General features: G+C 43.6%; 1 protein-coding gene across 1 annotated transcript in view; it reads left to right on the top strand.

Moving 5' to 3' along the window:
* The window catches only part of LOC104275758 (glutamate receptor ionotropic, NMDA 2B-like), a gene marked incomplete at its 5' end in the record, with an annotated part of 30,301 nt that overhangs the window by 2,638 nt on the left and 938 nt on the right, over window positions 1–26,725 (top strand). The window contains 6 exon segments of the mRNA XM_009871803.1: window positions 430–555; window positions 3,511–3,740; window positions 18,759–18,919; window positions 21,015–21,202; window positions 22,886–23,124; window positions 25,758–26,722. Of these exon segments, the coding sequence (XP_009870105.1) occupies window positions 430–555; window positions 3,511–3,740; window positions 18,759–18,919; window positions 21,015–21,202; window positions 22,886–23,124; window positions 25,758–26,722 (1,909 nt within the window).

The raw sequence follows: 26,725 nt of genomic DNA, 5'->3' as shown, positions 1-26,725 counted from the left end.
AAATTTGGAGATGCTCTTTGGCTCAACAGCATCTTGAAAGTTGGATGGTTTTCTGAAATTCTGCCAGTTCTGCCTGTTTTTCCCCACTCTCTCCAGATGGTGCTGGAGGACTTCCTGGGAACAATCTTTTATCAATGCATTTTATTTTATCAATGCACATCACAATGGCTACGTGTAGTTCCAGATGGAGCCATGTGTCACAAGTGTAACAGTAAGAAGGAATGCAGTCATTAAAGAGACAAAAACTACACTTATCACAGTTCAAGAACTTTTTCAGACTTGTGTAAAAGGCTTTGTTGTAATTTCTGTTTTTCCTCAGCCCAGTTGACCCCCCACACTCTCACTCAGGTGCTCTGCAGAGCAAAGGAGGTGAGGGAGGAGTGAGGTGGTGTATCACATCTTTCATGATGGTTTTCTCTTCCTCTGCAGAGCCATTCAGTGCTGACGTATGGGTGATGATGTTTGTGATGCTGCTTATCATCTCTGCGGTGGCCGTCTTTGTCTTTGAGTACTTCAGCCCTGTGGGCTATAATCGGTGCCTTGCTGATGGCAGAGGTAAGGGTTGTCCCTCCTTGCCATGATCCTCTCTTGCTTCCAATCCTGGCTCCTTTGTCGAGGTGTTTCCTTCACCATGAACACAACACGGATCTAGCCTGCTCTGAGCTCTGCGTTCAGACTAAAGAGGGCAGGGATGGAGGCAGAAAAAAGGCTCTGAAGAGAGCAGATGTGTATAATGGATAATTTGCTTGGCTCAGGAAACGGAGCTGTGTCGCCTTTCATCTCTAAAGCACGCATCAGCTCCAACTCATTTTGCATTGAGGCAAAAATGGTTCCTGGTAGCTGCTGCTGGCAGCGCCTACAGTGCTGTGCTCTCTGAGACAATCAGAGGGCTCGGTGCTGTCAATCCACCCTTCAGTGCTATGTCTCCCTGGAGAACAAGCCACTCTTCTGGCCTCCCAGCATAGTGCTATGTCCTCCAGACTCCACATCTGTCACCTGGGCATGTCCCTCCCCTACTTGGCTCTCTGGCTTGCTGAGGCTGACTGAGAAAGTGGGAAGCTCATTTTCCTGGGAGTGAGTGATGGATTATTTTGCAAGGGCAGCAGGAAAGATGGGAACAAATGACTGACCTGTCTCTGTGGTTCTCATCTTCAGAGGACAGCTCAATGAGTTAAAGAGAAGATGGACAGACAATCTAAGTGACAGACTTTTTTTGCCTCATTGGCGTGAAGACAATTAGCAAGCTGAGCCCTCTGCCATCCCCATAACATCACCCTCTGATGAATTAGCCCTTCAAACCCCCCAGAGGGTTTGTTGGTCCATTCAGAATAGTGGGGGAGAGATAGCTATTGGAAAATGCACTCATTTACTCCCCAACCTAGTGTTTTAAGGGAATTTATGCCATCCATGTTAAAGAGAAGTAGGAAAATGAGAATACAGGCAGAACCATGTACATAGGGAAGCAGAGAACTTCTCTCTTAACTTGGAACTGGGGAGGGCCTTTACAGCAACTGATCATAAACACATGGATCTGTAGACATAAGTAAACATTGTTAAATCTGATTACCTTGAAAGATGGTAATACAGATGTGGAACTGGAAGCAATTCTTAGTAGAGGTGTGCAATTATTAAGTTATCTGAACTGCAGCTGCAACTATCAATATTTCTGAGTAAGTATGACCAGTATGGCAAATATTATCTCTGATGCATATAACGTGAAGATGTAGAAATCTGCTGCAGAGATTGCAATGCTTGTTTGGTAATGAACACTGACTAATGTTACTTTGGCTATATTTGAACTAGTCTATGACAGTATAACCCTGCATTCCCCACCTGCATTTTCTCTATATGGACACCAAGATTTCCTCTCCAGGGTCAGGTGGGCATACCCTGATATAGCCCCTAAATAATGCTGGGTTGTTATTGGGGCACTCAAAGTCAGAGAGGTCAGAAAAATTCCATGTCACTGGTTTGGATTGGAGGCTCCCATTGCAGTTTTGGTTTGTGGCTGACAGAGTAACTGTGAAAGCACATGAGGCAGTCAGTGGAGATGCGAAGGCTTTAGGAGGGAACTTCTCAAGATTTCCTTACACCTTACAGTTTCCACTGATGATCTGCAGGCCTTGCACCTGTGTGTCTTAGTACATTAGGTAAAGAGGGATATAAAGCTACTACTACAACAAGTAAAAAGACAAGGACTGCCAAACTCTGTTTCTTGTAGCAACATTTTCTTCCTGGCATCCTGAGGCTCCAGTTTTGCCAGGTGATGATTCCAATTTGAAGTTGCTGTGCAGCTTCCAAGGTGCAAAATGAGTCCCTTGTACCTCTCAGTTGTATTTAGAGGAACACAATTAGTGCTTTCAGATGGCCTATGCTACTGGCTGCTCAGGGGGTTGAAGTGGGGTGTCAAATCTTTCTTCCTTTTTGGTCCTTTGCTGAAGCCAACCCTAACCACAGGCACCAGTCAGCCTACCCAACAGAGGGGACAGAACATGGGATGCTAACCCAAAAGATTGCAGCACCAGACTGGCACTGCTGGAGAAGTGTCAGACCCTTGAACTGTGCCAGAGGGCTCTCACCCTGAGGGTCTTCTCAGTGTCTGAAACAGGATCATTGGAGTAATTGTGTCTGCAGTCTCCCTGACAGAACCCCTTGTGCTCAAGTCAAGCAAATTTTGGTTTGAGTTCCCACTAATGGAACCAGCATATGCTAGGGATATGGAAATGCTCGGAGGCAGGCGGGATTTCACCTGTTTTCAGTCCTAGTGCTTCATGAGCACACATAGCTTTTGGTGTAAGAGCAAGCTTCCACGCTGAAAAGTGAATAAGAGGAACATAGCAGCATTTAAAATGCTGGATCTGCCCCTGGACTGTCTGGGGCAGGACTGCTGATTTTTCTGAGATAGACCAAAGTATATGTTATTGCTATGTGCCTTAGACACAGAACGTAGGGAGAAGGAGATCTGTTCTTCTCTGTTTTGTGTATCTTCAGCAGGCTGGGTAATGAAACTTTCTTGCAGAGATGTTTGTAGAGCTCTGTTATTTCAGATGGTGCTCTTCCTTGCACCTGTACAACTGCAGCGAAGACCATATTTTGCCCAGGTATATGCTGGAAGTTCAAGGACAACATCACTGTTGAATAGCTACAAATGAGGGTAGAATTTTTCTGAGTAAACTCTATTTCTGGTGACAACACTTGAACCAAAATGGAATGTTTGGGCTTTTAGATACTTCAATCAGAGACAAAAAGAGCCCTTGTACAAGGTTTCAGCGGAAATCTTTGAGACAGAATAAATAAGGAAGCCTGAAGATATTTCAAAAAAATAATTTTTCAGGATCGCACTTTGCTGAGATGTGGTTTCATGAACACAGGGAAGCGCAGCTGCAGACATTCATCTCACATGTGGGAGTAGATACTGTTCTTAACTCTCAAGTCAAGATGTGAATGTGAATAGAAATGCAGACCACTTTGAGATGCTCACTGTGGGATCATGTTTCTCAATCACTCTAGAGCCAGGAGGTCCCTCTTTCACCATTGGCAAAGCTATCTGGTTGCTGTGGGGGCTGGTCTTCAACAACTCTGTGCCAGTGCAGAATCCCAAGGGTACCACTAGCAAGATCATGGTGTCGGTGTGGGCTTTCTTCGCTGTCATCTTTCTGGCCAGCTACACTGCCAACCTGGCTGCCTTCATGATCCAAGAGGAATACGTGGACCAGGTGTCTGGCTTGAGCGACAAAAAGGTAATGGATCTACCCGAACCCCAAAAGCAGCCTTTTCCACAGAAGAGGCTGTTTCATATTCTCTACTTTGCTTTTACTGGGAAAGTGTTTAGATTTTTTTCAGAGTCACATCATAGCCTTAGTCCCTACTTTAAAAAGCATAATTACACTTCATTGGTATCCAGTTGCATTTTCACATGTTTAAAGTGTTTCAGGAATGTATTAAAAACAGAACTCATCTGTGCTTGCTTGCATGATCCTAAAGCACACCTTGATTGTCAGCAGAAAGTGAATTAATGGAGCTTTTGGGGAGGGTGTGTGTAATGGCTTTAACCTGTTTTTTTCAGGATAAAATACTATCTCTTTGCAGGAATGATGGCCATTAGACTGCTGGCCATTAGACTGTTAGTTTCTTCTGGGGACAAGTTCTGCCCATGGGGGTAAATCAGCATGTCTTTGATGATTTAGTGTTGCCTGTATTTGAGGTTATGCTGTAATTTTTTCGAGGTCTTTGGAAGCTTAGCACAAGAAATTGTTTCCTGTTCAGAGTGTGTTTCTCTGCCTTGTTTACATGCACTGCATTTTGTCCTTGCAGAGTATTTGCTTTTGCTGGGCTCTGCACAGAGGATTTTGAGGAGGTTGTTCGTGCACACAGGGTAGCACTGTCTGCTTCAGGACGGTCTGAAGCTTTGCACACTGCTGTATTTTTGTTTTCCAGCAAGGTTACTCACAAGGAATTGTGTATTGTGAGGCTTAACTGCCTGTGCTGAATTTGTTACTCAATCACTGGGGCTTCTTAGGAGTCATGCCATTGTAGGGCAACCAAGTACCAATAGGTCACACAAATGCTATCTGTGATAGCAGCAAGAAGAGGACTGCAAGTGTCAGTTTGCTGCTGCTGGACTGGTTATAATTACTATCTCTTGTGTCTCCCATGATAGTCTAGAAATAAATTGTGGCCAGGCCCCCTGTGTATAGTGTCCTGTGCAGCAGGATGGAAACTCTCTGGTCAATTAATTTTTAAGAGTTTTTTTACCCTTTTGTTGTTTTGTCAGGGTTTTTTTTGTGAAATGAAATATGACACAGAATAAAACAATCTATGCAGAAGTGCTCCTGTTATTTATTTTAATTTCAGCTTCAATGTGTTTCATGCTGTCTCCACATTTGCAGTGTGCTGTGTTGAGGAGGGGGTTCTGGGGGGGATGCTTTTCTATCAGCTGGAGGTTGGTGCAGAGACTCGTCGGAAGCTGTGGACTCCCTCAGACTGAAAGACACTGTTCCAAACCAGCCAGCCCTATCAGAGTTAACATTAGTTTGTCATCATTAGGTTTTCAACTGTCTGAGCTGAATGGAGTAGTTCATACCTGTGATCTATTGTTTCAGGCTGTGCCTAGACTCATGGAGAGAGATGCGATTTTATTCTCATGTTTTTCAAGATATTCTTCATACCTGCAGAGATATGTGCATGAAATATCAATTGAAAGCGGTAACTCCCGGAGCTTCACAGAGCCTTTGGATACAAGTTTCTGGGCCTATTTTAGTCGATTTCACTGTAGGGCCACCTGTGTGTGTTGGATTGAGGTCATTTTCTTCTGCTTTTCATTGCCAACATATATGTGTTTACTTTTGTATCCTAAAGCATATGTGCTCTATTTCTTGGGGAAGAGAAAGGCCACACTACATTTTCAGATCGTTGTGGTATGCCTCAAGCACAGCTGCTAGTGCACGTACAGTATTTGGGTGAAATTACAATCTACCAGAGCATCTCGAATGAGATGAAAATTGGCTGGTAAAAACTGAAGGCCAACTGCTGCCTCTAGAGAATAAAGACAGGTGGAACTAACGCCATCCAAAAGATATGGTAAATGAGCTTGATCTACTGTGCTCATGGATTTCCACTCTCTGAACATGCAGAGGGCCCTCCAGAATTTGAGACCAGCCATCCAGACGTCTGTCTTGATGCTTCAAGATGCTCTGGATTGGGAGGAATTCAGTCTTCTAAATTTTCTCTTATCTCTCTTCCAAATCCCTCCTACTGCTTACCACTCTCCTCCTCAGTGCACTGGATGCAGGGTGCATGGAGGTGTGCTGTTCTTTATATCTCTTTTCCTGCCTGCTTAAATTATCCAGTTCAGAATTTCAAGGGAAGCGGTCTCTGTCCAATGCCAGGTGGCCGAGAGGAATTACTATAGCTTCCAGTCTTTGTTATCTCCAATATGTGATCTGATGTCCACACCAGAAGTGATCGGATCAACTGCCTGGCTTGCTGCATCAGCTGGCAAGAGCAAGCTGGGTCCAGCACAAGGTGTCAACAGAGAATGTAATCCAAGATGACAGGCAAAGAGCTAATTATTTTAAGCAATATTGTTCCTACTTGCCTAGATCCAGCTCTACTTGCAAATGTCTTTGTGGCATGACAGTACCTGGGGAAGGTGTCCCACTGGCACTGTACAGCAGCCAAAATGCCAGATGCACTCACAAAACCCATTACTGTGCTTGGCTGGGGAATGCTCGTCAAGGTCAGGCTGACTACACCCTGTGACAGCCACCCTGAGGGTCTCCTTGGACCCTCTTCCTTGAACCTTGCCTGGGAAGAGCTGCTCCAAGAGGTGCCTATGGCTACCGATCTGCCACTTCCCTGGAAAAGGAGGCTGAAACTCTCCAGCTGTCTCAGGACTTGAATGGTGTCTTGGCTGTGCCCCAGCATTTACTTCCTAATGACATGCAAGGCAGTGAATAACGTCACGTCCCCGCTGTGCTGTGTGGATGATTGAGCAGGCCTGTCTGAGCCGGGATGGAGCAGATACCTCTGTGCCGGAGTAGTAGGTTGGACTGGGGGTGGCTGAAGGCTCCCCGTACTGAGTTTAGTGACCTCTGCCACTCTCTCTCTGGCCCAGGTGATGCTCACCCTGCTGAGTGACACCCCTCTGTGCTCAGCTGGGCCACAGCCGGTGCCACAGCTGAGCCAAGAACCCACCTCTTGAGGGCTGTTAATTCCCCTATGTTAACCCTTGCAGCTACTAAGTCATACATCAAGCTGCATCTTCTAACACCGCGCAGTTTGAGGGAGAAGAAATCCGCTCCTCCCCGAGAGCAGCACCGGTCCTGTGAGTCCTGCAGGCAAAGATGTACTCTGAGAGCATCTCCCTTCCAGCTCCCTCTGCTCACAGCGTGCTGAACCCCTCTCCTCCTACACAGATGCCAAACCAGCACCCTCACCTGTGCCACCGGTCCACCTTGTGCAGCCGAGCAGCTGGATGTGGTCCTGACAGGCAGGAGCAGAGCCGTGCTGGCTGAGTCACCTCCCATCCGGAGGTCTTCCCCTCGGCAGCGGTGCCGGCAAGCCCAGCCTGAGCATCCTTTCACGTGTCGCTGTGCTGCATCCATCTGGGTTCCCTGTGGGGGGCTGCTACAGCCCCGACCCCCTGCGAATGCCCTGCTGGTAAGACGGCCTGTCGCAGAATGCTGCAGTCGGCTCACAGGTCTGGATTTCATCTGACTGTAATCAGGACATATAACCCAATTTCCAATAACGGGAGAGCTTCAGACACATTAGAGAAACAAGCGCCTGCGGTATTTCAGTCTAACGAAGGCAATAAATACAGGAAAGATTATATAAAATGAACTAATGTGTGAAATAATCTAATAGCTATACGTAATTTCCATTCATATACAGTAGTAATAGAATGAAAGCAAATGTGGACAGCCAGCAGGGCATTTAAATAAAATAATTTAGAATGCAGTAGGTTAATAATAATAATAATAATAAAAAAGTATCCATGCCTATAAATTAGTTGGAAATGTCAAAGAAGCTAATAAAGTATCAAAATGGTAATTTTGTAATTGACATAAAAAGGAGAGAAATGGTTTTCTGCATGCCTGCAAATTAAGATAGATTGCTGAAATTTCACATTTGACATATTTGCTTTTTGAGATGTTAATGAAATGTTGGGACAAAGGGCCTTTCTCTATGCAGCATAGGTCAGCAATTTTTTAAACTAGATATGCTTTTTTTTTTTTTCCAAAAAATTAAGTTTTGGAGTTAAAACTGGCCAATATTTTTACTGAAAAAAATCTGGAGAGAGCATTAGAAGGCAGAGGCAAGTTCTGACATTTGCCAAAGTAGCTCACTTTAGTATACTTGAAACAAAATATTTTTTTTGATATTTCTGACATGTATTTCTGACTTGTCTTATTCTAAAGGCACCACTCAAAAAATTGACCTACTTTTTTTTTAAAAAAAGAGGAAAATTATGATTTTTTCTGTAGCAAAGGGAAAGGGCACAAGGAGATAATTGGAAGACAAAACAACACACATTATTACAAGGTGAATGAAAGATTTCAGACTGATACAAAGCAAAAGTCTCACTGAAAAATCTGCAAAAAAAGATCTGCTGTATTTCTGCAGTAGTAGATGCTTGGCCATGAAAATGAAAAATGAATTATTTCCCACATTGTACTCTGCGGCACATTAAATCTAAATTAGACAAGGATCCCAGATATGCAGAACGCATAAGCATGTGCTTAACTTTGCGCTCATGAGTGGCGACATTAAAGTCAATGGGCTATTATTCACATGATTGAAGTTAAATGCTTTTCTGAGCTTGCAGCTTTTATACAACAAATACCTCCTCCAGAGAAGTCTAGGAAAAACAAAGAGCAGGTATATCTGTCAACGAGAAATTTTCCAAGGGGACCAAAAGTGGGGGTCAGTCTGGTACCTTAAAAGGCCTGTAAGGGGAAGATTGTCTAACAGGCTGGCTTGAAGGCAGTGCAAATCTTCCACAGGATTGCACATTTACTATGAACAAACGTGTGATACTTTCACACATTTCTGCACGATGCAAAGGAGGTTTTACATGGTGGTGTCCAAAAAGCAGAAAATATGCACTCCTTTCAATGGCAGTGTGATTTTTATTGCCAAGAGACCTTTGTGAAGATATGAGTTAACTAGACAGAAGAAAGACCGTGCCACTTCCAAATCTGTCCTCTTGTGATAGATCAAGCCTTTTTAAAAAAATGTGTAGAGTCCACTGTACCTTACTTGGCCAAAAAAACTCCCAAAAAATAGTGAAGTCTCTGACCCTCCAAACCTTACATAATACAGTGGAGTTGAATTTCTTTCCACGGTACTTCTCTGAGGGTACATCTTCCTGTAAATATGTTGAACCATATTCAGTCTTTTGCCTAAATATGACCTTCGTATATAACATTAGTGGTACCAACTAGTTCTTAATATAAACAACACTGGTTCATAGTGAAGTGTAGGACACTCCGAGATCTGATAATCTGAAATTTTATGCTTTAAAATCTGCTGATTTCTCTGCACTTCTTTGTAAATCATCAGATACTATAGCGTGAACTATTTACAAATGCTATATAGTGCAGTATATATTGTGTAATTACACATTATGCTAAAGTTTTTGCATTAATAAGTAGCTATTTAAATAGTTACAGTATATTGTATGTTAGTAATAGTTCTTTCTAACTGGTGACTTACATTTATTGTGTACATAAATATGATCTCAGATTATTTTTTGTAGATGGGTACAGTTATCATAGAATTAGCTATTCTGCGCTGGCACAATTTTCATGCTTTCTGAGATGCTTGGAACAAACCTCTGTGCCTGTATGCTACAAAGTGATTCAGTAGTTTTAAGGCCATAAATGTTTAAAGTCAGTGGGTTTTCAAGCATGTTTTTTCTCCCCCTGCTTCAGTCCTACTTTCTTTGTCATTATCCCTCTTTTTTTAAGCTCAGCGCTGTGTAGCATAGAGCAGTGAGGAGGCTGTGATATGCTTTAGCCTTGACTCAGTCTTTCAGGATTGTCTCTCTTCTGTTGTTCTGAAAGGAATTAATGGCAGTAAAAATTTGTAATGGGACTCTCCGGGATTAGACCTAGTTGAAATGGAGTTTGTTTGGGAGGCTAAGCAGGTAAGATACAAGGGAAGGGGATACGCAGAGTCAGACCATAGTCTTAATTCATTCTTGCTGGAAAGGGAGAAGCACAACCCCTTGTGCTTTGCCGACAACATGGATGGGAGTCTCTAGATGAGGGATGTCAGCTGCGGAGCTGCAGCATGATCCTTTCCATGCAGCTTTTGCATTCCCCTCTGCTGCACTGTCCTGACATTTCCCAGGCCACAGCCACCACTGACTCTTCCTTTTCATCTTCCTTTTAGCCATCCCTTGGAGCTAACGGTTTTGGAAGCCCTGGGCAAATTTGGCTGCTTCTGTGCTAATTGTTTGGCAGTCTGGAAAAAGCTGTCTTTAGAGAGTTACGTAAGGGGAGGAGGGAGCAAAGGATTGTCCTGCTTCTCACATCAGTATAAGTCAGTGGAGAGGGAAGCAATGAATATTTTTATTTATTATTTATATGGTGCTGTAAATGTACTTGGCATTCTGCACTCAAGTAAAAGACAATGGCTCTGCCACCAGGATTTGGCAGGCTGAGAGATGAGAGCTGGCCTCCTTCATCTGAATGATCAGGGCTGAATTGCTGGTGGGGAGGGGATGGGAGGTTGAGATCTACAGGATTTAAAAAAATTACAGCATTCACCCCCTTTCATTGTTTGTGCTCAATGACTGTGACATTTGTACTTATACGTACATACATACCTTGATAAATATTGGGCTGTTCTATCTTCCCAGGCATTTTTACTTTGCCTGGTGGAAAGGAACTTCTCCAGGGCCTTCGGCTCTTCAAGGTCAGACTTGCACTGAGTCTTGGTGGCCCATCAAGTTTGCTTACCTCAGGTATATCTGCTCCAGTGCCCCAGGACTCACAAGGGAATGGTACAGCTTTCATTCCTCTGCTGTTGTCTGCATGTAGATGGGAGGCAGCTTTTCTGGCTAAAGGAGGGCTTTATCTCCCACCTCTGGGACAGTGCTGAGATGCCCCAGCTGCCCTTCCTTGAGTGCCCTGCTTTTTGCTTTGCCTCCCTGCCTACAGGAGTGCTTAAGTAATTGCACTGATGCGATGGCTAGACTTTTCTAATTAGAAGTTCTGGCCCCAGTGAAGTCTTTAGGAGGCTTGCCAGATTTGCACGGGGTTTCACCCTACTGCCCAATGGTTAGTACCCACATACAAGGTGCTGAAACAGATTGGCTGCTATTAGTGCTCAGAAGATAGAAGGCTCTGTCCTACATTTCTTAGTGAAAATGGATGAAAAATGGAATTGCTCTCCCACTAAACTACATCCTCTGAATTTCTCAGAGCGTTTCATAATTTGTTAACCAGCTGTCTCATGTGCAAATAAAGCAGATTTCAAATTCCTCTGTACTTAGCTGCCACCTCTCCTCTCAAGGTCTTTTTCATCAGTTAATTTTCTCCCTCTGAATGCATATCTACACTTCTAATGATATTAACATGAATGTACTAACGGGCATCTTTCTCTCTCACTAATTTCTGTTTTATGCTTGCCTGGGATTAGCCAGTAGATGCCTTTTGCCCCATTGTGTTTAGCTTCCAAGGAAGCTGACTTCCAAGTACAGAATACATGGCATGATTTGATACTGGGATAAACAGATGATCTCCATTCTCTAAATGCACGTCAATGAAAGTTAAATGTAGTGTAGCTGAGATCCCATAGCCCACTTAATTGCAGCAGATATGACTGTTCTCACTTGATACTACACCTATTAATACTAGGGCTGTGAAAGAAGCTTTCATCTCTGACTGGTGAAGCTCAGTGATTCCACTACAAGTAGTCTGATCAAGCTTGAGGGACACCTAAGAGTGTGCTGACTCAAAGCCTGTAGCCTGCCAAATGTGTCCTGTGACACACAGTTTAGTGATGGTGGGTGGACTCTGTCCACATGTGATGGTCTGATCCTGCAGTGGCCCAACAAGCCTGGTGTATCTGTAACACCTGAAAGGTCAACAGAAAGGCAGTGTGGTCCCAGCAGGGCCATGTAGGCTGTGGAAGACGTGGGACCGCTGAAAAGCCATCTGTTTGGGACGATGCTGCACTGTCCAAGGTTTTCAGTCTTCTGCTCTGTGTAGAAGTGGCACAGAGCAGGTCTGCACACAGTAATCTGCCTTGCAAGTAGGCTGCACGATCCTACTGTGTGCACCGCTCTGGCAATAACTGTATGTGATGGCAGCTTCTTCCACCAATTGGATCTCTGCTTTCAACTCCGTTATTTTACAAGGGCAACTATTTTTAAAGTTGCTATATTTGAACTCCTTTCTTTTGCTTTCAACTGCACAGCCCCCTTCACCTCTGCATTGTCCCTAGGTTGCTCTGTTCCCTTCCCTGACCCACACGTGTCCCTTTTTCATCACCAGACATTCATAGATATTTTTCATCTTGTTTGTGGGTCTGACCCACCTTCCATCTTCCTTTAAGAGTGACTTTAATCTAATTCTTTGCCAACTTTCCTGCAGTCAGCTGCACTAACTGATAACTCCTTCCTCACACTTATCTAGAGGAATTCATGGGTGAAAGCACTATGCAAAGCAAGGCCAGAGAATTTGAAACATCACCGGGTATTGAATAATAAGATAAACCACTAAGTCAAAGGCTGACGGAGCACAAGGTATTTTTATGCCCTCCCAAAACTGACATATTGAATTTGATGCTGTTCCTTGACTTTTTTTTTTTCCCTGATTATAAATCAAGGCATATACCATTTGACTAGTGAAGCCAAGAAACTAGTTTTTTGCCAGTGCAGTCTTAGGGCTGATTGCTGCAGCTGGGCACAACAATCAGGAAGAGTTGATGTGGTGACTGGATTCTGAGCTGTGAGAAGTCCCGGCCACTGCTGAGGAAGTGAAGGGTGGTATTGCAAGGGAATGCAGAGGAGAGGAAATCAGAGGTAGAGTAAGTGGAGGATCTGACAACTTTCAGCCACTTAGAAATAGAGTTCCACCCTGGGAGTAAAAAGTGTCTATAATGTAAAAACTTGGTGACTATGCAGAGGGGAAAGGGATACTTTAGGAATGAAGCTTGAGAAGTATCTGTACAAAAGATTTATGAGTAATGGAGCAAGGAGCAGCACAGTTTTCTCTAGTCTGCTCTCCTAACAGATTATTGTACCAGTGCTAAGACTTAGGTCTGCAGTGTGATTTTCTGCCTATGCTGTTGGGCTGGCACACTCCTAGCTGGGATGCTGTTGTAGCAACATAGAAGTGTCCTGCACCAACATACCAATAGAGCAGGCTTCACGCTGGGAGTCTGGAGATCTTCCTCTACCAGGACAGGTGATGGGGCACAGTTGTGTAGATATACCTATGTGCATGAGCAAGCTGGGTAAAGAAAATAATACTGTAAAAGCCCTGAAGATTGTGCTGGCAGTGACAATTGACATTCCAGAAACGAACTGGTCACCACTTGAATGCAGATCAGGACAGAGTTACAGCTCTGAGGAACTCACAAGCTGCAGATGACAAGACTGAAGGACAGAGGGAAAAGGATATAATGTAGAGAGGCACTGAGGAGAGTAGTTTTGAGCATTAACTCTCAACAGCAATGTTTTTAATTGCCTTGCTGTGAGTTTTTTTAATGTAATCTTTCAATATCTTTAGGTCCTAATCTGATTGTTCTTGGGATGGTGGAGAGTGTATCACCAACCAAATGAAAGTCAAGGAAAGACCTACTGGATAGAGTCAGATGACAGCAGTAAAAGTTGTTGCAGGTCTGGATAATAGAGCTTGCAAAGAAAGGCTGAGGAAGCTGCGACTCTTCAGCCCCAGTGCAAAAACATGGAGAAGAAATAGCTTGACAGTCTTCAAAAAGCTAAAATGCACCTTCAAAAAAGAAGATACTGTTCTCATTTCCCTGTCCATGGTGAAGATAACTGAAAATATTGCAGCAAGAAGGCTTTAGTTCAGATACTTGGAAGAACTTCCAAAGGCCTGGCATAGGTTGCCCAGGGAACAGGGGAGTCTCCAGCAGCAGACATCTTCCATAGCAGGCTGAGCTATGAGGAATAGTGGTGTCTAGGAGAAACACACTAGAAAGAGAGGGACAGAGTAGACATCTTCTGAGGGTTTGTGATTCTGTGGCACTGTTCATGATGTAGCTTGGGGACAAAAATGACATATTTTGTGAGAATGAAAAGGACGAGCCTCCTGTCTTTGAGAGTCATCCATTAGCTGTGAAAGAGTTAATATCCTGGCTGAAACAGAGGCAGCTAGGACAAGACATGTCGCTCTGGACATGCATAGTCTGTCAAGACTTAGTGTAGGCATAGAGCTACCATGGAGTTAGACCTGAAAACCACTGACCAGCTCTTTAATTTTTAACAAGTTCTGGATGAAACTTCCGTGGAAACATCCTGACTGGATTCTCAAGCAATGGAGAAAGGTGCAAGCTGTGACATGTGGCTCAACCAGAGCAAGAGGGGACAATCAAGGATGTTTGGGCAATGCAAAGAGGTTGTGCTAAGGTTATGCACTCGAGCATGGACTTTGCTTTTCTAGCCTGATGTCACTAAATCTTACATTGCAGTTCATTAATAAATACCATCTTGTTTAGAGAAATTTGGCCTGTGCCACAATAGATACCTGCTGGTTGTATGGCTGCAAGAAGAACAAGCAGAGTAGGGGCCTGCACAAAATGTTGTGACTGATGCCCTGATGGGCAAGTTCAAGAGAGTGGTGGGCACTTTGAGCTGTCTACTACCCACAGTGGTTGATGCTCTGTAGATGTGGTGGGAAAAGCTGTCCTGAGGGCCAAATGGTCCAGTGGTTAGATTCAGCTGTGCAAATGTAGATGTCTAGAGAAAATGTAGATGCTGCACCAGAGTATCCAAAATACCCTCAGATGTCTGGCAAATGTGACGCAGGGGCCATGAGAGACCTGCTCCCAGGTCTCTGGGGTGCTCTGGGGCATCTCAGCTTGACATTTCACAGTTAAGGAAACAAACTGAACCCAGAGAATCTAACATGGTCTTAATCTCTTTTAGACTTGCAGCTAACAAAGAAGCTGAGCACAGGGACCTTATCTTTTGTGGGTCAGAGCTGAGGAACTTCCTGTGGTAGAAAATTTAAACTGAGAGTCTGGGCCTTACAAAGTGAAAGGAGCCCTCCCGGAGAAGCTGTGTAAGGGTAAAGCACTACACACATACACACACACACACACACAACTTCACTCACATCAGGATTTGCCAGCTCATTATGTTATCCAGCAGGGGATTATTTTTTTTTCAAAGCAGTGTAAAAGTAGATCGACTGATAAAAAAGAGCCTTTTTGTTGTGAGAGCTTGCTGAGTTTGGAAAACTGCTTTCAATGCTATTGGCAAACACTTTACAGTGTAAACAGGGCCTACATCAGACAGATAAATAAGTGCAGATGCGCTTTTCTGTAGGAACCATTTGGTGATAGACAATATATTGAAAAAAAGATTCTCATCAAATTAATTGTGGCCAATTAGACATAACCCCTTCCCCTCATCCCTGAATCCCCTCAAATTGCGGCTGCCTGAATGGGAATAGCTCCTATCACCTGTTTCATTATGCAGATTGATATTCGAACATCTGAGAACAATGCTGCTTTCTGCGCTGCACGGCTCCAAATTGCTAATGAAACAGCTCTGCCAGACAAGTCACTTAAACTGCTCTAGCTGCTGCTGCCGACAGCTCTCATGGCGAGTTGCAGGGGGGAGCGGGAAAGGGGCTCTCCACTCAGAATGTGCTAATAGCCCCCAGCCTGTGTGTTTATGGCTCTCTGGAGCAGGAAGATATGATTTCTACTCTCTGACTCTGAGAGGCTACTTTCCCAAAGCTGTGGTCTGATTTAGAGTTAATGTTTCTTGATTTCAATTTGTGGAGTGAGAGGATGAAGAGGCTGGCAGCTGCTGGACTCTGAACACAGACATCTCATGTCCCAGAGCTACCCTAGCCCTTCAGGCACACTTGGTGTCTGCTTCCCACCCCCATCTCCAGTAACTACCTCCTCCCCACATCTGATGCGAAGCTAGGTCCGTAAGGGATTTCTTTCATGGAGGAGAGGTGTCACATCACCTTGGGTACAAGGGGAACATCTCATGACCAAGGCCCCATGGTGAGCTACCTGGAGGCTGCAGATGCGGTACACCTGTGCCCAGGGCTGTCTGGGAGAAGAACTGCAGTGAAGTCCTTGGGTTCCCTCCCAGTCAGTCACCCTTTGAGGTAGGTAGAGCTGGGCACCAGAACAGGGCTTCGGCTGCAGGGAAGTGTGAGGTGTGGTGGACCTGTACAGCCCTGTTTGCTGCTCCCTGTGACTCTGCAGCTGGGCTTGGTCAGCAGCTGGTGTAGTTTCTTGTCTTCCCTTCCCCTGTTATCACCACAATTTTTTGCTAGAGCATCATAGGGCTCCTCTTTGCAGATGCCTGGGGTAGAGTACTTGTGACTTAGGGCTCTGGCAGGAGAAACATTTACATGAATTGATGGGAGTGTTCTGTCATTAATCTAAATTCTGATCCTTTCTGTCAATATCTGTAGTTAATTCCTTTGTCAATATTTACTGAGACATTGAGATTACCTCTGCACAGGCTGCTTCCATGGAATGGCCCCTGCATTGTGCCTCAGCTCCTGTCTCCTCTCAGTCTCCTTCTAGACCAGCCTGCTGAAGTGCCCTGCTTCTCTGGGGCTGATACTTCTGTTCCAGGCCCACCCACAGACCTTGGGAGAAACCAAAGAAGTGACTTTCCTTACTGAATTCTTTTATAACAGTGTCAAATAACATTTCTCCTTATGTGTCTTCTTCAGTTCCTCCACATATTTTGCTCCATGACACACTTTTTACCCATCTGTTCCATATATTTTCTGAGAAGGCTTGTATATCCTCCTGATCCTTCAGTATGACCTGTGTGGAGCAGAAGAGAACTCAGAAAGATACAGCAGTTTTCTGCTCCAGGGAGCACTTTGGGGATCCCTCCATCCCTGGGCTGAGCTGTGCCCACCTAATGCTTAGCAACGTTGGAGATTTTCCACCTGCCATCTCCTGCTAGAAAGCTGCGTGCATGTGCCACTATTATTTTTCAAATGTGGGGAAGTTCTCTGCTTACCTCCGACTCCATGGACTGTGAAGTCATCTGGGCATCAATTCCTTTCAGCTTTGCAAACACCAAACCATTTGGCTGGGGATGTGTGTTCCTCTTAGGCATTCAAGCTAAAGATCTCTGGTCTAGGTCTCATACACATTCTTTCAGACTGTTTCCTGTCTTGTCGCCCACCAGGCTATGGTTGAAGTGTGTGTGCATGTCGGTGTGTAGAGAATAATTTGCATTTTCAGACTTTCTCTGACCAAGGAATGAGTGGGGGTAAGGGATGATGAGTGCGCAGTATGTGGTTTTGTAGAAGCCATCAGCATGGTTTCCTTCTCTGGAAATATGCAAACTCCTGTTTTAGCATTACAGGGAAGAGACTGTGTTCCTTTACTCCTGGTACAGCAATGCCCTTCTTGTGATGAGTTCCCTAAGCTGCTGCTATAATCAGCTTGGTAGAAAAGAATAATTTTAGCACACTGCAGTGACTTTTCTCTCGTCAAAGTTTGCCTTCGTTACAGGTTTTGATAGCTATGATTTTGTCTTCATCCCTAGTGGATGTGACAAGGTTCTAAGAGCCACCTTACTTCCTCTTTTATGCTATGTGAAACCTCTTTTTTTTTTTTTGCTATGTACCAACCTGTGTTTCAAAACCTAGTCCTGATGTTTTCTGTTTGCTTAAAGCAGTAAGATGTGTGTTCTCTCTCATATACTCATGTGTGCATGTACAAGCCAGCCCGTCTTGCCATCCACACTGAAGAGATGATTCCTTGCACAGCCGGATGAGTTGACTGGTACACAGACACAAGTGATGTGAATGGTGCATTCACCTACCCACAGACATAGCTCCTGTTTGGCCTTGTTGCTGAGATACTATGAATGAGATACACTGCTTTAGTGACTTTGGCCTCCTCAGATGAGTTGGCCAAGTTCCAAACTGATTTTGAGCAGAACTCAAGATTAAGGCTCATCCTCAAGGTTTTTAAGCTACAGCTGTAGACGACAGCTACATTTCCACCATAGAAGATTGTGTTACATGGCTGCTATATTCATGTGCTAGGTGAACTGTCACTGTTAAATGGGTTTGGTCTGACCATTAACGTTTGCTCAGTGTGCTTCTCAGGATCATCCAAATATATAGTCACAGCTGGGAGTCAAGAATTAGCACGAGGCAAGCTACTGCATGATATGCATAAAGAGAGGAAGGGGCTTCCTTCCATCTAACCTACATTTGCATCTTTTTCTGAACTGCTTATTGAGTTCCTAACTTACAATTCTGTGTTCCTTCTCATCTACTGGTTCTGGGGTTTTAAGCAGTCTTGATAATTGACAGTCTAAATTTTTCTGCTCATAAAACCCCAGAGAGCATTGATTATGACTTGAGTTAAGCAAGTGACATATAAAATCTCATAGCCTTTCAGCTGTAGAGGAATGTTATGATGAATGTATTTCTTGGGAGAAGCAAAATGTTTGGAGTATTCTGCCAGCTTTGTTCTGGGCATCAAATGTTACTAGTCACTTGCAGCCACTAATAGCATTTCATTTGGGATATTTGCCCAAAAGTTTGAAAGCTGATTGTTCTTTTGGTGAAGTGGGTGTGAGATTTTCTGAGAGACATCACTCCTCATTACATTTCTGCTTCAGTCAGAACCAGGAAGTGCAAAGCTATCCACAGAACTGAAAAGCTACTTTTTAGAAACTAAATGACACTTTGTGGATAAAACACGCATAGATTTTATTGACAATCTTTCCTTGACTGTGTTCCAAAGCTGCTATTACCTTTTCCTTTTTCTTTTTCCTTTCTCCTTTTATCTAACCTCCTTTTAATCTTTAATCACTGGATGTTTTTTGGACTTAATCCAGAGTGGACAAAAAGACTGCGCTGTTCTTGGTTCTTAGGCAGTAACAAGAGATGTTTGTGTTTGAAAAGAGTGAAATATCTTTTCAATAATACTTTCTAGATAATAGTAGAATAAAATCAGAACTTCCAAGGCGAATGTATTCTCCCAGTCAGAGGACTAGTTCTCACTGAAAGATTGTGAGGAATGTTCTTTTTCTGTCTCTCCAGTTCCAGAAACCCAACGACTTCTCACCCCCTTTCCGCTTTGGGACAGTTCCCAATGGCAGTACAGAAAGGAATATTCGCAACAACTACCCTGAAATGCACAGCTACATGGTGAAGTTCAATCAGAGGGGAGTGGATGATGCACTGTTCTCACTGAAGACTGGGTGAGGCTTTCTTCTTCCATGCTTACTTACCACAGAAACCTGACTTCGTTGCATACTTGTCTGGAAAATCTTTTGTGTGGTTTGGAAAATGAGCCTTCATTTTCATTCCGTGGTTAAAAGTATAGCAAGACTACACACAGCACAGCACAGGGGAATAATTCTGTGGTTCTCTTAGCTGGGTGTTTCTATTGACATCTGCATAAGAGTTTTTGGGTTTACTCTGATTGTAAGACTGTTTTTTTTTAAAAAAAAGTATCTCCTGTATCCTTGTGTATGTTGCCATTGTGTATATTGCTTCATCAAGATGCTTCTGATGGGTCCTTAAGCATACACAGGAAAAGCTCACACACCTCCGCGGACAAAGTTTTTTTCAGAGCATTTATATTGTCATGGGAAATTCCTTTATTTTCCCTTCTTCTGTGTATAAAAGATTATGTTAATCAGGAAGCTAAAACAATCCTTGTCAGACTAATCCCACTCCAGTGTATCACTGGCTAATGTAGTGTAATGGAAGGTGAGCTTGAGCTTGAAGCAAACAGTATGGAAGTAGCTCCTCTGTAGAATATTTTAGTATCAAGGGCTGAAAAAAATGTTGTTTGAATAATAAGGAAGTAGGTAAAAGGGGAGCATTTCCTTGGGTAATCTGAGAAACATGGGAGAAATCATTAGCAACAAGTATGTTTGAACAGCTCATCCTAATTTAATAGCAGTGAATCTGTAAAGGAGCTAACTTACAACACCATTTTGCAGGCCTTTGTCTTTTATAATTAAAGACCTCCTCCCAGAGCTGACCATGTTGATTGTCAGAGCCTAGCATCAATGAAAAAGACCCATTCTTGCTTACACTCGTGTTGCACTCTTATGAGAAAATTAATTCCAAAGCACGAATGAAGATGTTCAGCCAATTTAATTATGAGATTGACTGAATATTCCTAAACCTGTTTGCCAGGTTCAGAGACACACAGCCCACTATAAATGATTGTACCATTGTTGGATGCCATCCTGGGAGGGCACATTTGCCAGGATAGTCATCATCCAGGAAATAAATATGCTCTGTCCTGGAAATATATGGATGAAATAGAGCTCATCACTTGCGGTAGATGTCGTTCTGGCTTCATATTCACCCTTGGACAGACTTCCCCACAGATACACACTTGAACTGATATAATCACCATACTGGAAATATATGTGCAGGAGGTGGATTGAAACGATAGCGTGGGTGTGAGAATGTGCAAGGTGGAAGGTCTTTGGTCTTTGATCAGAAAGTACTTCATTCCAGATTTAGTGGGAGGATTTACTCATTGTCTGTCTTTGGTTATGTGGAAGATGCAGCCCCTTGAGACTGCCCCCCACACTCAAATCAATTTGTTGCAATGAGAGGAATGCTCTCATCAGTCTGTTGTGCTGCCTGCCCAGCCCGGCCCATAATGGGAATTTCTCTGTGTTGAAACAGATTTTTTCTTGTGATTTTCAGCTAAGCACTCTGTACCAAAAAGCTACTCAGCATGGTAAATCATAAAGCTGCTATCATGACCACTTGATACTGGTAAAGATCCAGCCATGGTTTTCAGGGTAACTGAGGAGTTAAACATTATATCCTGACTACATTTGATTTGAAAAAAATACATTTTTCTCAGCTAAGTCATGCCAATAATTTGAATCAGAGATAATATTTTTCTTACTCCAACCCCTACTTTGCTATCTAATATTGATACGTTTTATAAAGCGTTTTTGGTTCCTTTGAGATGAAAGACTGCACAGAAGTACAAGCTATTCTTAGGACTATAGATCCTCTCAACTTCCTCTTCATTCATCTTTATCTTGCAATATGTTTGTATTCCAAATTTTCTTTCAGATAAGAAATTATGATTATCAAAGGTCAGAAAGAAACAGGCAGTTCTCATTTATAATCTAGCTTCACCTGTAAGCAGTCTCTAGGCTCAGATTTTAGCTAACTGATGAGGGTGAAGATGCTACCTATTGTAGTCTATCTGAAGAGGTTTGTTTCTGCCTTAGTCACCTGAGAACACCCTTGAACTCATACAGATTCTATCTTTTCTATATTAAACCTCTCTTGTTTCTTGCACCTGTGCAGGAAGTTGGATGCTTTCATTTATGATGCAGCAGTGCTGAACTACATGGCTGGCAGAGATGAAGGCTGCAAACTGGTGACGATTGGAAGTGGGAAAGTGTTTGCCTCCACCGGCTATGGCATTGCCATCCAAAAGGACTCAGGCTGGAAGCGCCAGGTTGATCTTGCCATTCTACAGCTTTTTGGAGATGGTGAGTGGCAAGAAAAAGAGGAGTTGGAGTTTTCCTAAGACACACCAAATTTTGTGTGTAAGAAGTTCCTAGCTGTGGTGCTTCAGATCTGAGTTGAGAACAGGAAATTATTAACAAGGGTTTGTCAGAGGCAGTACACCAAAAATGTGAGAATGTCACTTGTTTTATGTTGTTGACGCAGGGTAGCAGTATCATCAAAAGCAGTGTCAAACCCATAAAAGGTTCACAGAACCAGCTCGGATGTGTGTCTGAAAAATATCTTGTACGAAGAATGTCTTGTGAAAATGAGATTTCTGTTATGAACTTTTCACTACCTTTGAAGTTCTACCATGACCAAATCCACTAATTAAACTGGACTTTCCATGGTCATTCCATGGCTTATACTTCTAGACAGGATCAAGCCATACATATTTTGGAGTGAGTTTTTAATCAGAATATTATAGTTATCCAGTTTATCTCACTCTTTACAGAGAAACTGCTATTATTAAAAAAAAAAATTGCTCACGGCATAAGAAATTCCTTCTTAGAAAATATTTTCCTGGCTTTCTCTTTCCGTTCCATATTACATGGTGCTGTGTCTTTTTTTATTATTTAAATAAATAAAATTCATACCTTATTTTATTTATGAGTATTTCTTTTTTCCTGAAATCTGAAAATGACATATTGTATAATAAATATGGAAAGAACATAGCTCTGATACACTTCAGCAGAAAATTGGCCACCTGATGGATAGGGTGTTCTGTCTCCTGAACGGCCTAATATGTATTATTTCAGGAAAAGTTGTAAGTTCTCCATAAAGCTTTAAAGACTCTGCCATGGTGCCACATAAATATATGTGGACTTTTTCTGCCCTGTCACTGGACTGGAGGTTGAAAGCGAAAATCTGGCAGCATGAAAAGAATTGCCAAACTGCAAAATTAGTTGTTTCTACATGTCTCAGTATGTGTGTGTGTGTGAGTGTTTATCTCTCTCTCTCCCCTCATGAAAATACCATAATGGAAATAAGTGGGGTATGAAATTAGACTACAGAACATTTGTTCCTAGCTGATACAAATTAGTAATATTTTAGATTGGTCAAAGAGGTTAGAAATATTGAATTTGCACAAAATTGAAGGGAAGAAAACCAGGTAAAAATGCACAAATATTTTTGGGAACGTTGCACCTAGTTTTAATGAGCTATGGATATGATAGAAACAAATTCAAAGCTGGACATTTTGATTTAAAAAACATCAACATTTTGAATTTTGATCTGGAAATGTATAATAGCTTCATTTAGAAGTGACTCATTTTTGTCTACTGATACAGTCACTGATTTTTCCCTTCATTGACCTAGTATGAAAGTGGAAGTTTGTGAGGCCAGGTCTTCAGTCAACTGGTGGATAACTTTTTCAGGACATCACTGCTTAATCATTTGGCAAGTGTGATAGCTCTGTCCTGTGGTACAGCTTTTTGTGGTTAATATCTGACTGTGGAAAAATCCTGTTGCCTCCCTTGTGACAAACTGCACCTACCTCTCTCAGAAGGACAGTCAGGATATTTCCTGGACTTAGTTGATTCAGACAAAGATCATGGCTACTAGAAATTACCTTAGGCCAGCTTCTTGCTTTTAATCTGCACCAGCACGAGCTCTTACCTGTTGAAGGCCTATCTAACACATTTCTTTCCTTCTCTCTGTCTTTCTAGGAGAGATGGAGGAGCTGGAAGCATTGTGGCTCACTGGCATTTGTCACAATGAGAAGAACGAGGTTATGAGCAGCCAGCTGGATATAGATAACATGGCAGGTGTCTTCTACATGCTGGGAGCAGCCATGGCCCTCAGTCTCATCACCTTCATCTGTGAGCATCTCTTCTACTGGCAATTCCGCCACTGCTTCATGGGTGTCTGTTCTGGCAAGCCTGGTGTGGTCTTCTCCATCAGTAGGGTGAGTATCTTTAGCTAGCGGGAAAAAAACAGAGGCTTTATTCAGACAGGCCAAGGCAGTGGAGGTGGGGAAACCCACCAAGACTGTCTGGCACACAGGTGGCATAGAGTGGTGGTCTGCAGGATAAAGACTGGCATCTTTTCACTATTAATGTTGCAAGAGCATCTAATATTTTTCTGTGACATCTCTGGTTTCTGCTGGATTATGGTCACGGAAATGGAAATTTCACATGGAAATGAAAATGCAGTATAAAGGGAAGTTAACTGTAACTGTCTGCTCCTCCAAAGTGAGTTGTGACTATCCAAATTTGGGGACAGTAAGTCAAGTAATGGAAAATGACATAATTAGATGTTCAGGAGTTTTCATGGTCCTCTGTATTAAAGCTCTTCAGCTGACCTTGCATTAACTAGAAGTGTGCTATCATGGGCAGTAAGAAGCCCCTAATAAAAAGTCATGCCCTAAACCATGCAAAAATCCTTCCAGAGAGGATGACCACATAAACCTAGCAATTGCTTTATGCAAATCTGCCTTAGGGTATAATACTTACATTTAAAGCAGATCCTAGTCATTTCTGAGTCATCTTTCTGGTATTAGTGTAGCTACCAGTGTCCCATTTGGAACATTTTTTTCTTCTTTCAAGCCATTGGTCCAATCTCTTGATCCAGTCTTAATGGAGGTCAAATCTCAGCATTTTTGACCTTGGTGTCCAGTGTAACAGAATTAACCTTGATTGTACAAGGAGTATATAATTGCTGCATAACATATTGTTGAGAAGAAATGACAAAGCCCTTTGAATGCAGAGGCACAACCTCTCTTCTATATTGTTAGTTTCTAACCTGGTTTAGTCTGGAGATGAGATGGGGGATTGTGTTTGATGATCCTTAGATAAGTACAGATTCTTTCATTCTGGACTTATCTATTAGACCTGGGCCATGTTGGTGAAAAGTCTGAAAACTGTTAATCATGTGGTAGCTGTTGAGAAAAGATGGTAACATGATGGGATGGTGTCCATTTCACAACTGACATTAATCAGCAAGCACCATTTGGTAGGTGAGGGAATAAATGAGCCCCTTTCCTTCTGCTCCTAAGGGTACTGCAAAGAGACTGTGTCATGGAGCTAGTGGGGAATGTGGAGGAATCAGGCACTTGTGCTGTCTGATTTGAGGTTAAATAGAGGACTTTTGCTTTCAAGGATGCCAGTTTGGAGCCTGTTATCACTGTTAAATTTAACAGAATGCAATTAAAAACTCTCTTGTACCTCACTCAACCAGATGCAGAAGACCTAAATACCTATTCGACAGTCCTGCTCTTTCTCTGTTTCCTCTTCTAGTCTGCACGGGTGATTAATGTAGCTAAGTTTATGACAAATGAAGCTGTTCTCTTTTTAAGATAGCTCCCATCTCATTGATTCACTGATGCCCACTTGAATTTCAAGGGCCAAAACAGACTTTCTTCCTCTCATCCACACAGAATCATTTGTCTTGATGTCTTTTTTGAGGGGTTTTTTTCTGAAGTTCATCAAAGCCAAGTGCCAGGTCATGCACTTGGGTCATAACAAACCCATGGAAGTCTACAGACTTGGGGATGTGTAGTTGGAAGACTGCATGTTGGAAAAGGACCTGGGGGTGTTTGTTGGTAGGTGGCTGAATACGAGCCAGCACCGTGCCTAAGTGGTCAAGAAGATCAATGGCATCCTGGCTTGTATTAGAAGTAGCGTGGCCAGCAGGAGTAGGGAAGTGATTGTCCCCCTGTGCTTGGCACCGGTTAGGCTGCACCTGAAGTGTTGTGTTCAGTTCTGGGCCCCTCACTACAAGAAGGACTTTGAGGCAATGCAGTGTGTCCAGAAAAGGGCAAAGAGGCTTATGAAGGGTCTGGAACACAGGTCCTATGAGTTGTGACTGGAGGAACTGGAATTGTTTAGCCTGGAGAAAAAGAGACTGAAGGGAGACCTTACTGCTCTTTACAACTACCTTAAAGGGGGTTGGAGAGAGGAGAGAGTCAGCCTTTTCTCCATAGTTACAAGCAATAGAACTGGAGGAAGTGGCTGCAAGTTGAGCCAGAGGAGGTTTAGCCTGGATATTACGACGAAGTTTTTCACTGAAAGAGTCATCAAGCATTGGAACCAGTTGCCTAGGGCAGTGGTGACATCACCATCCCTGGACGTATTTAAGAAATATGTTGATCTGGTGCTTAGAGACACGGTTTAGTGGTGACTTCGCAGTGCTAGATTGATGGTTGGACTCAATGATGTTAAAGGTCTCTTCCAACCAAAGAGATTCTGTGATTTTGTTCCCAATTATATTATTTTCCCTATTTGCAATTCCATGTTAGACCTACCAGATTTGAATATCTCTTACAAATGTAAGAAAATATTCCTGCATCCTACAGTTATGACATGAAGCACAGCAGAGGAAGAGGAACGGAAGGGAAGGAAAAGATGTGAGGGGCAAGAGAGGACCAGAAGAGCAAGGGTTCTGATTTCATTTGATTTGATTGTGTTTCATGATGGAAGGCTGACAGACCTTGCTGTCCTATAGGAACATGTTGTTGTTGCACAGAGTGCTTCTCCATCCAAGTCTCCTTTCGTGTAGTCTTTGCAGGATCCCTCACCTTCCTACTTTCTCTCATTTCAGGGTATCTACAGTTGCATCCATGGCGTGGCCATCGAGGAACGCCAGTCAGCAATGAACTCTCCCACGGCGACTATGAACAACACCCATTCCAACATCCTCCGCCTACTTCGGACAGCCAAGAACATGGCCAACCTGTCAGGGGTCAACGGCTCACCACAGAGTGCCCTGGACTTTATCCGCCGTGAGTCGTCTGTCTACGATATCTCTGAGCACCGCCGCAGCTTCACCCACTCAGACTGCAAGTCATACAACAACCCCCCCTGCGAGGAGAACCTCTTTAGTGACTATATTAGTGAGGTGGAAAGGACCTTTGGCAATCTGCAGCTGAAGGACAGCAATGTATATCAGGACCACTACCACCACCACCACCGCCCCCACAGCATTGGCAGCACCAGCTCCATTGATGGGCTCTACGACTGTGACAACCCGCCCTTCAACGCCCAGTCACGATCCATTGGGAAGAAACCCTTGGACCTGGGTTTACCCCCTGCCAAGCACAGCCAGCTGGGTGACCTTTACGGCAAATTCTCCTTCAAGAGTGACCGCTACGGGGGCAGCGGGACCCATGACGACCTGATCCGCTCGGACGTCTCTGACATTTCCACTCATACAGTCACCTACGGCAACATCGAGGGCAACGCAGCCAAACGACGGAAGCAGCAGTACAAGGACAGCCTGAAGAAGCGCCCAGCCTCTGCCAAGTCCCGGGGGGAGTTTGATGAGATAGAGCTGCCCTACCGCCGGCGCCCGCCCCGCTCGCCTGACCACAAGCGCTACTTCAGGGACAAGGAAGGGCTACGGGACTTCTACCTGGACCAGTTTCGGGCCAAGGAGAACTCGCCTCACTGGGAGCACGTGGACCTGACGGACATCTACAAAGAGCGGGGAGATGAGTTTAAGCGTGACACAGGAGGAGGAGGAGGAGGAGGAGGAGGAGGATCCTGCACCAATACGGACCACCACAAGCA

This window comes from Apaloderma vittatum, unplaced genomic scaffold (assembly GCF_000703405.1).
Source record: "Apaloderma vittatum isolate BGI_N311 unplaced genomic scaffold, ASM70340v1 scaffold19656, whole genome shotgun sequence".
In the NCBI taxonomy this organism is placed as follows: Eukaryota; Metazoa; Chordata; class Aves; order Trogoniformes; family Trogonidae; genus Apaloderma; species Apaloderma vittatum.
Note: the sequence above shows the minus strand (reverse complement) of the source record. Positions and strands in the feature narration are given on the sequence as shown.